This window comes from Mauremys mutica, chromosome 4 (assembly GCF_020497125.1).
Source record: "Mauremys mutica isolate MM-2020 ecotype Southern chromosome 4, ASM2049712v1, whole genome shotgun sequence".
Classification (NCBI taxonomy): Eukaryota; Metazoa; Chordata; order Testudines; family Geoemydidae; genus Mauremys; species Mauremys mutica.
In genome coordinates, this window is record NC_059075.1 from 124,215,357 (window position 1) to 124,225,992 (window position 10,636).

Genomic DNA, 10,636 nt, shown 5'->3' on the forward strand with positions numbered 1-10,636 from the left:
TTTAATTTAATTTTAATGAAGCTTCTTAAACATTTTAAAAACCTTATTTACTTTACAGACAACAATAGTTTAGTCATATATTATGGACTTATAGAAAGACCTTCTAAAAATGTTAAAATGTATTACTGGAACGCAAAACCTTAAATTAGAGTGAATAAATTAAGACTTGGCACACCACTTCTGAAAGGCTGCCGACCCCTGATCTAGGAAGTGGACCAGTCCAGGCTGAGGTTGATGGTGGAGTGGAAATTGTTTGAAATCTTGGTGGAATTTCTCAAGGGCCTCCTTTCCCATGGGTCCAGATAATGAAGATGTCATCAATGTAGCTCAAGTAAAGCAGGGGCGAAAGGGAACGAGGGCTGAGGAAGCGTTGTTCTAAGTCAGCCATAAAAAAGTTGGCATACTGTGGGGCCATGCGGGTAACTTCAAATTTCAAAAACAGACTCCAACGTGAAACTGTAGAACTGGAATTAATCTGCAAACTGGACACCATCAGATTAGGCCTGAATAAAGACTGGGAGTGGTTGGGTCATTACAAAACCTAAACCTAATTTCCCCAATACTAATTTCCCCCTACTGTTACTCACACCTTCTTACATCAACTGTCTGAAATGGGCCAATCTCATTACCACTTCAAAAGTTATTTTTCCTCCCTTGGTATCCTGCTGTTAATTGATTTGTCTCATTAAACTGACTTCACACTTGGTAAGGCAACTAACCTCTTTTCATATATTTATACCTGCTCCTGTATTTTCCACTCCATGCATCTGATAAAGCGGGTTCTAGCCCACAAAAGCTTATGCCCAAATAAATTTGTTAATCTCTAAGGGTATGTCTACACTACGGGATTATTCCGATTTTATAGAAACCGGTATTTGGAAACAGATTGTATAAAGTCAAGTGCATGTGGCCACACTAAACACACTAATTCGGCGGTGTGTGTCCATGTACCGAGGCTAGCGTCGATTTCTGGAGCGTTGCACTGTGGGTAGCTATCCCATAGTCCTGCAGTCTCCCCCGCCCATTGGAATTCTGGGTTGAGATCCCAGTGCCTGATGGGGCAAAAAACATTGTCGCTGGTGGTTCTGGGTACAGCCTCACCTCTCCCTCCGTGAAAGCAATGGCAGACAACCGTTTTGCACCTTTTTTCCTGGGTGAACTGTGCAGATGCCATACCACGGCAAGCATGAAGCCTGCTCAGCTCAAGACAGTAATCATGGACATTGTAAACACCTCACGCATTCTATGCTGAACCAGTACCTGGAAAACCAGGTGAGGCAGCGGCTACGGCAGCGCGGCGATGAGAGTGATGAGGACATGGACACACAATTCTCTCAAACCGCGGGCCCTGGCGCTTTGGAGATCATGCTGGTAATGGGGCAGGTTCTAGCCATTGAACGCCGATTTTAGGCCCGGGAAACAAGCACAGACTGGTGGGACCGCATAGTGTTGCGGGTGTGGGACGATTCCCAGTGGCTGCGAAACTTTCGCATGCGTAAGGGCACTTTCATGGAACTTTGTGACTTGCTTTCCCCTGGCCTGAAATGCCAAAATACCAAGATGAGAGCAGCCCTCACAGTTGAGAACTGAGTGGCGATAGCCCTCTGGAAGCTTGCAACACCAGACAGCTACTGGTCAGTCGGGAATCAATTTGGAGTGGGCAAATCTACTGTGGGGGCTGCTGTGATGCAAGTAGCCAAAGCAATCAATAAGCAAAGAGTAGCATCAACAAAGCCTAACAAATATCCTGGTTTTAAGAGGAAAAACTCTTCCTCATCCTATTACTTCTGAGCCCAGCAGGATCATGCTGACTCTACCGTAGACCGGGAACAGATAGCTTTTCAAATGCTTCGGCACTTTCTCAGGAAGAACTAGGAATAAAGCATTCATCCAGACTCTATTTTGAGAAAAAGGACTAGAAATAGCATTGAATAGAGACTTTATAGGAATTTAAGCAAGCCTTAAAATAGTGTGGGCACATTGTACTACTAGTACTCTGACTGTCTCAAGTATCTAGGATAAACAACAGCTATGGGGGCCAGACTTTCGTGAAGGCACAGCTTCCACTTAAGCATGAAGTGTTCCACACCAGGACCTCCCATTGTTCTCAACCTGGCTCTAAATACATACATTAAGAACTTAAGAATATACATACTGATGGTCCATCTAGCCCAGTGTCCTGTCTTCCGACAGTGACCAGTACCAAATGCTTTAAAGGAAATGAACAGGAGAATCATCAAGTGATCGGTCCCAGGATCTGGCAGTCAGAGGATTAGGGGGAGCACGGGGTTGTATCTCTGACTATCTTGGCTAATAGCCATGAACTTATCTAATTCTTTTTTGAACCAAGTTATACTTTTGGCCTGCACAACATCCTCTGGCAATGAGTTCCACAGGTTGACCATGCCTTGTGAAGAAGTACTTCCTTTTGGTTGGTTTAAACCTGCAGCCTATTAATGTCACCAGGTGACCCCTAATTCTTGTGTTATGTGAAGGGGGAAATAACACTTCATTATTCACTTTCTCCACACCATTCATGATTTTATAGGCCTCTACCATATTCCTCTCTCCCCACCCCCCATTGCCTCTTTTCCAAGCTGAATATTCCGGGTCTTTTTAATCTCTCTTCATAGGGAAGCTGTTCCATACCTCTAATCATTTTGTTGCCCTCTCTAATATACCTTTTTTGAGATCAGTATATATGCACGCAATAGTCAAGATATAGGTGTACCATGGATTTATATACAGGCATTATGATACCTATCCTTTTTCTAATGGTTCCTAACATAGTTAGCTTTTTTGAACGCCACTGCATATTGAGTAGATGTTTTCAGAGAACTATCCACAATTAGTCCAAGAGCTCTTGCTTAAGTGGTAACAGCTAATTTACACCACATCATTTTGTATGTATAGTTGGGATAATATTTTCCAATATGCATTACATTGCATATATGAACACTGAATGTCACCTGCCATTTTGTTGCCCGGTCACCCAGTTTTGTGAGATCTCTAACTCTTCACAGTCTTCTTACAAAATTACTCAAGATACAACTTAACTATCATCTACAAATTTTGCTACCTCACTGTTCACCCTTTTTTTTTCAGATCATTTATGAATATGTTGAACATTAGCCATAATATAGATTCCTGGGAGATACCTTTTTTACCTCTCTCAATTCTGAAAAATGGCCATTTACACCTACTCTTTGTTTCTTGTATTTTAACTGGTTACTGATCCATGAGAGGACCTTCCCTCTTATCCAACAACTGCTTAGTTTGCCTAAAAGCCTTTGGTGAGGGACCTTGTCAAATGTTTTCTGAAAATCCAAGTACACTGTATGCATTGGATCACCCTTGTCCATGTTTGCTGATCCCCTCAAAGAACTCCCATCAAAAAGCCAGTGAAATATATAGTCATTCATATAAATCAATATCAGTCAGATTTTGCTTTTTGGTGTGGGTTTTTTTTTGGGGGGGGGAAGGGGAGGGGTTAGATAACTGAAACCGTATCTTTCCTTGGCAAGGGGACAAAGGTGCATTTAATTATTTTAGCCTGTAGAGGTCCCATCCATTTCTGACTTCCCCATTAAGGAGCATAGCTTGTAAGAAACCATTTACCATTAATTTTGTTCTATACTAGCAAGCAAACGGCATATAAATTAGTTTTGAAGAGTGGTTCTTTGAAAGGGGTATATAAAAAGTCAGTTCTGATCAGTTGCTGAAAACCATAGTTGAACATATCCCATCCAGAGAGAATTATTCTACACAAAAGGAGAGATTCAAAATTGGGGGGATAATGAAGATGGTTTTATAACCTCAATTATGAAGTGAGCACTTTGCTTCACAGCACACAGGTAACACACATTTTTGCCCTTTTTCCACTAATTAGTGAGTTAAGAAGTGTGTGGGTGTGCATGCAAGGATGCAATCGCATGTTGTGGGAACTCTTCCAACAGACTGTATTATCTGTAGAACTTACTGTATGATGCAGCTTATTTTACTCAATCTGATTATGAACATTTATAGTCTCAGTGTGTAAAATACAGCAAGTTACTTCATTTTATTTCAATTCAATATGTTTAAGAATTCCAAGTGTACGATCAAAAAGTTGGACTGAAACATATATAACTCTGGACACTTAATTTCAGAAGTGATACTCAGAGTGCAGAGAAATTAAGTACACAAAAATGTATCTTTATCCTCACCTCTTACTGGAGAAGATTTAACTCTTTTGATCACTTAAATAAACAGGGTAGCATTCTTCTTATTATCACATTAACTATTTCAAGATACCTGTACCACCTTATCCTTTAGGATAAGAACACTTTCCTCAAAATAAAGACCACGTACACCCACTTTTATCAAGCTAAATCTTTATTCAACAAGACCTTCCTCAAAGTAATTCTAGTTCACTGTTTTACATAAAAACAAGGATTATGACTAGAACTACACTTCAAGCTTTTTAATACTATAAGCAATACAATTTGGGAAATATTAACTATTCAATTAAAGAAATGACATTACAGGCTCATTTTGTGGCATGTTATAGTGCCAGTTTATATGTATATAGTGATAAAGACTTACTACTTTTCCCACTATGTATTGCATTCTAAAATGGTGGTCATGTCTGCCTATGATTAAAAAAAAAGAGAATTTTAAATTGTATGCTGAATACATGTTGTTGAAGTTAAAACAATGGATAACTGTATTAAAAACTAAACCAAACCTCTAGTATAGACACAGAAATGCCACTCTGGACTTGGAAAAAGGCAAAGAGAGGAAACTACGGCTAGCCCTAGCACACTACAATGCCAACATGGAGGGCAACACCCAACAAGCTGCCTCATTTAGGTCTGTACATAGTGACTGCTCCAGTTCCACTAAAAGCAGCGGTTCAATCACCAGGAATCTGGCCGAGGTGGAACTTTCGTAGATAAACGCTCGAAGCAGCGGTACAAGTCTCCCCGTCCAAGCCTGGCTACTCACAAAGGGTGAAAGCGGAGCCCTCCCTCCCTGGGACGAGCTCCGCTCTCTCAGCAGGTATGAAAACAAAGGCTCGCGAGTCACTTTCACTGTTCCAGGCGGGAGGCTGAACGGAAAGAGGCTGTCTCGGGCCGCAGGCCAGTTCGCCCGGCCCCGCTCCCTGAGGCACGACTGAGGAGCTCTCACCGCTCGGCCCGTCTGCGGGCGGCTCGCTTTAGCTTGGGGTTCGCCTCACGGCCGCTCTCCTGACGCCTGTGCTCCGGGGCCCAACCCCCCACGGGCCGCGGCCCTGCCGTGAGCCGCCAACGGGCCCTGCTGCCACGGGAGGACACTTCTCCGACACGCGTGGGGGCGAGCAGAGCGCGGGCTCCTCGGCGGGGCCGGAAAGGGGCCCCCGCACTGTCCGGTCAAGCCTCTCCGCCAGCCGGAGCCCTGCGCTGGGTCCAGCGGGCCGGGCGCCGTGCCTGAAGGTGACTCCCCGGCCCGGCTCGGCTCGGCTTCCCTCCCTCCCAGACCCCAGGGTCCCGCCGCGGCCCGCGCACAAAGGGCCGCTCCGCTCGCGGCGCCATGCGGCGGCGCCGGGCCCTGGGCACTCACCGGCGGCGGCCGCACCTTGCAGATGCCGGTTTGCTCGGCGATGGGTCGGATCTTGTGGATGAAGGCGAAGGGGTCGGCGAACTCCTCCCAGCTGGGCTCGAACACGGGGCACTCGGGCGGCGGCAAGAACTCGGCCATGGCCGGGCTGGGGCACCGGTAGCTCCTCAGCCAGCTGCCTCCAAACAATCCTCTAACAGACGCTGGTCGCCGAGCGCCGCCAGAACGGGCCGTGCACCTCCGCCGAGTCGGGAGAGAAAAGAGTCCGGCCGGCCGGGCGCCGTGGCGAACCCCCTGCCCCTCCGCCTGGGGGAGAGAGCGTGCCCCAGGGGCTCCCGCGCCCCCCTGTGACGCCCCCATTGTGCCTCGGGCTCCCACCCGCAGGTCATGGGGTGCCTGGTGCTCACAGCCCCCCATCAAGGCCCCTCTCTTACAGAGAGAGGACTCACACGTACACGTGGTCTGTTGTAGACGGGGCTCTGCGGCCCACATTAGAATACAAGCTACTAGGGTTATAAAAATTAGAGGCCCCTTGATTCCCAGTGTTTGATGCAGTATTAAATAATTCCCTAAAAGAGGCCCTGGTTGCTATAACTAGGGGCCCCAGATCATGGTCACTCTGACCCATTTGTTATCCAGCCCTGGGGTTCTTTCCACAACACAGAGTACAGGCCACTTTTCTCTGGGGCTACTCCTAATCCTCATGCAGGGTTTCATTTCTTTTGCTTCCACCTGGAGCTCAGTTTCTCCCAGATATCTGATTTTTTTCCTGATATTAGAGAGACAAAGTGGGTGAGGAAGTATCTTTTATTGGACCAACTTTTGTAGGTGAGAGAGACAAACTATCAATATGACAGGCATAGATTCACCCAAACCCAGGAAAGATTAGGAGCCTGCTTCTGATAGTATAAGGGCTGTGTACAGAAGAAAGAGCTAGTCTACACTAGAAGCACTATATTGGCACAGCTGTGGTGTTTCTGGTGAAGATGTTCTATGCCAGCTCCACAAGCAGCAGTAGCTGTTTTGACATAGCACTGTCCATACCAGTGCTTAAGTCAGTGTAACATATCACTTGGGGAGGGGGGATTCACACTCTAAGTGATGTAAATTATACCAAAGTAAGTGATATTGTAGACTTGGCCTAAGATGTAAGGTAATAATTGGAGATATACCAATCTCCTAGAACTGGAAGGGACCTCCAAAGGTCATTGAGTCCAGCCCCCTGCCTTCAATAGCAGGACCAATTTTTGCCCTAGATCCCTATGTGGCCCCCTCAAGGATTGAGCTCACAACCCTAGGTTTAGCAGGCCAATGCTCAAACCACTGAGCTATCCCTCCCCCCAATGTAAATTTAAACTGATTTAGTTAAACCAGTACAAACATCAATGTGGCTACTCTTACTGGAGTGGCTTTCTTTAGTTTAGTTTACACTGATTAAGAACTTCTAGGTAAACCCAAATAAGCTATTCTTAAACTGAAATAAGTGCCCATGCAGGGATTTGCACCAGTTTAATGAAATCGGTTTAAAAATGATTTAAGCTAAACTGGTGCAACTTGCCTGTGTTGCAGGCAGGGCCGGCTCCAGAGCCCAGCGGGGCAAGCACCCGCCTGGGGCGGCCCTTTCCCGGGGGGGCGGCAGGCTGGGCCGGCGGACCTGCCGCAGTCATGCCTGCGGGAGGTCCACCGGAGCCCCGGGAGCAGCGGACCTGCCGCAGGCATGACTGCGGAGGGGACGCTCTGCCGGCGGCTCCAGTGGACCTCCCGCAGGCATGACTGCGGACGGTTCGCTGGTCCCGCGGCTCGGCTGGACCTCCCGCAGGCATGACTGCGGCAGCTCCAGCAGAGCCGCCGGACCTGCGAACCGCCCGCAGCTGCGGGAGGTCCAGCCGAGCCGAGCGACCAGCGGACCCTCCGCAGTCATGCCCGCGGGAGGTCCGCTGCTCCCGCGGCTCAGGGGCGCCTCCTGGGCATGACTGCTTGGGGCGGCCGAATTTGTAGAGCCGCCCCTGGTTGCAGGCCACAATTCTAGAGAGAAATGAGACACACTAGTATTTCCTGAAGAAACTTCTGGTAATGAGGCAGGGGCGGCTCTAGGATTTGCGGCGCCCCAAGCAGGGTGGGACGCCACGGGGGGGGCGCTCTGGCGGTTGCGGGTCCCGTGGCTCCAGTGGACCTCCCGCAGATGTGCCTGCGGGAGGGTCCGCTTTCATGGGTGAATACCCACTTTGTTGGATGCATGACATGCATGCATCCGACGAAGTGGGTATTCACCCACAAAAGCTCATGCTCCAATATGTCTGTTAGTCTATACGGTGCCACAGGACTCTTTGCTGCTTTTACAGATCTAGACTAACACGGCTACACCTCTGATACTTGATTAGAATTTAAAACGATCTTGACAAATTGGAGAATAGGTCTGAATTCAACAAGACATGTTCAAGGTACTTCACTTAGGAAAGAAACATCAACTGCACAACTACAAAATGGGGAATAATTGGCCATGTGGTGGTACTGCTGAAAAGGATCTGGAGGTAATAGTGGGTCAAAAATTGCATATGAGTCAACAATGTGATGCGGCTTCAAAAAGCATTCTGTGGTGTATTAACAGGAGTGTTGTATGTAAGACACAGGAGGTAACTGTCCCACTCTACTTGGCACTGCTGAGGTCCCAGCTGGAGTACTGTGTCCAATTCTGGACACTACACTTTAGGAAGATATGAACAAATTGGAGAGAGTCCAGAGGATAGCAACAAATATGATAAAATCTTTAGAACACCTGTCTTATGAGGAAAGATTTTAAAAAGTGGACGTGTTCAGCCTTGAGGAAAGAAGACTGAGGGAGAACCTGATAGCCTTCAAATACATTTAAGGGCTGTTATAAAGAGGACGGTGGCTAACTGTGCTCCATGTCCGCTGAAGGTAGGACAAGAAGTAATGGGATTAATTTGCAGCAAGGGAGAGTTAGGTTAAATATTAGGAAACACTATCTAACGACAAAGGTGGTTAAGCTCTGGAATAGGCTTTGAAGGGAAGTTGTGGAATCTCCATAATTGGAGGTTTTTAAAAAACAGGTTGTAAAAACACCTGTCAGGGATGATTTAAGTTTACTTGGTCTTGCCACAGTGCAGGGGCTACACTTGGTGACTCCTCAAAGTCCCCTCCAGTCTAACGTTTCTATGATTGTATGAAACTTGAAGAAACATATGGTCCCTGGCCCCAAAGTATGAGTCCTCTAAAACACAGGCATTAGAGCCAATACAAAGCAAAATTTGGTACTGGAATCACAAACTACACTAGACTTGCAAAATGTAGTTTCAGGCATACAATATGTCTGCTCTGGGTGAACAGTTTATTTGTCATTATTGTTAATTGTGTGGTGTGGGCTTGCTCACCTCTCCCCTCCTTCCCCCAGAATATATACAGTTTTTCTTCATCATGTTTTAATGGAATGTCCTCTCAGTTCTGATCATTTGAGGGGGTTTGTTTTCTTGTTTTTTGCACTCCCTGTAATCTGGATAGAGAGCAGAAAGCACCTGTTTCACTCTCCTCCCTCACACTGGTTGCACTCCTCCTCTCTGAGGCTTGCACTGTACTTTGTATTCCATTTTTGATCCCTCATTCTGTTTTTGGTAAGAGTCCCATTTGGTCATTTAGTTTTAAATGACTATAATTGCAACAGACTGCTGCTGAAAGACTTTGCAGAAGAATCTTTAGTCCTGAGAGGCAGCCATCCCCTTGATTTATAAGGACTGTACTCCATTAAGGTATATGAATCTATCACAACATTGGTAGCATTTCTCTCTATTTGAGTGAACAATGGTGGCTGACTTTGTTCATGGCTTTTCTTTGTTTTGGGGGGTGTTTACTTTAGGGACAGTTGCAATTACAGATTCCCTTCACTTGCTAAAGGGGTTCCCTGGGAGTCTCTGTGGATTAGTTCCATCCAGGCAACTGAAGCCACAAGCCACCTTTTCTCCCTTTATGATGTATGTTTACATCTGCGGAGGGATCTGCCACAGCTGACAGCCACCCCTGCATCGGCACTTTTTTTTTTAAAGAGCCTCTCTGTTCTCTGGGATAGGCTAGGGGCTGGGGCAGCGTCACAGGGGGAGCCCCAGTTGGTTTCATTGTCTCTGCAAAGGCTCATGCCAGTGCAGTGAGGAAAGTGGAAACCGCAGCAAAGTTGAACTATGTATTTCCAGCATGCTTGCTGCATGGCAGAAGGGAAAGCACCAGCAGTGCTGCTGCCCATGCAGGCACCTATCCTGCATGTAGTAGGAAACCCTGGAACAATAGGGGATGGGGTCTGAACAGGGGACTGCCTGAGCTGCTGCTCAGCTGTGGATGAAGAGGTTGTGAGGCTCTCTAGGTAGGAGAGAAGCTATTGTGCTCTCCTGTAGGGTAGGGAACATTCAGCTAGAAGTTAGAATTTGGTAAGAAAGTGCCACATCCCTGACAGAGCAAAAACAGTAAAGGGATAAGAGCAACATTTCTTTCTGGGCTGGACTCCCACATATAGAGTCTGCGCCTTCCCCCAAGACAAGAAGGGACCCCCGATCCAAAGCAGAATTTTTATCTGCTCCTTCCACCTCCCACAGCAGAAAATGTGATCCTCACTTAATGGGAATACCGTAAAGCTGTGCACAAACATTTGACTTTTGATTCTGCAACATGATGGTGCTAGGGCAGGGGTTCTCAAAATTCATTTTGACAACAAAGTTACTACATGACCCCGGGGGGGTGGGAGCAGAGCCCAAGCCCTTGCCACCCTGGGTGGCGGGAAGAGAGGGTGGCAGCGCGAGCCCTGCCATTCCACATGGGGCTGGAGCTAGGGCTTCAGCTTCAGCCCTGGGTCCCAGCAAATCTAATGCTGGCCCTGGTGACCCCATTAAAATAGGGTCCCAACCCACTTGGGGTCCTGAACCACAATTTGAGAACTGCTGTGCTAGGGACAAGGCTTCTGGAGCTCTAGCTGTCCAGCAGATTCTCCCCAGGCCACATGCTCAGTCTGCTGCAGAGCCAAGCAAGGAGAGGCCTTTCTGGGAGTAAGGGCGCAAAA

At 47.1% G+C, this 10,636-nt stretch overlaps 1 protein-coding gene across 3 annotated transcripts in view; it reads right to left on the minus strand.

Annotated features, from left to right (window-relative positions):
- Positions 1–5,864, minus strand: part of KDM5B (lysine demethylase 5B) — a 197,397-nt gene extending 191,533 nt beyond the window's left edge. For 2 of the 3 annotated variants that reach the window (XM_045012370.1, XM_045012369.1), the window contains exon 1: positions 5,581–5,864. In XM_045012370.1, coding sequence (XP_044868305.1) covers positions 5,581–5,718 — 138 coding nt within the window. In that variant the 5' untranslated portion in view covers positions 5,719–5,864. The remainder of the gene's footprint in view (positions 1–5,580) is intronic. The other variant, XM_045012371.1, reaches the window with a different exon arrangement.
- Between the last annotated feature and the right edge of the window lie 4,772 nt (positions 5,865–10,636).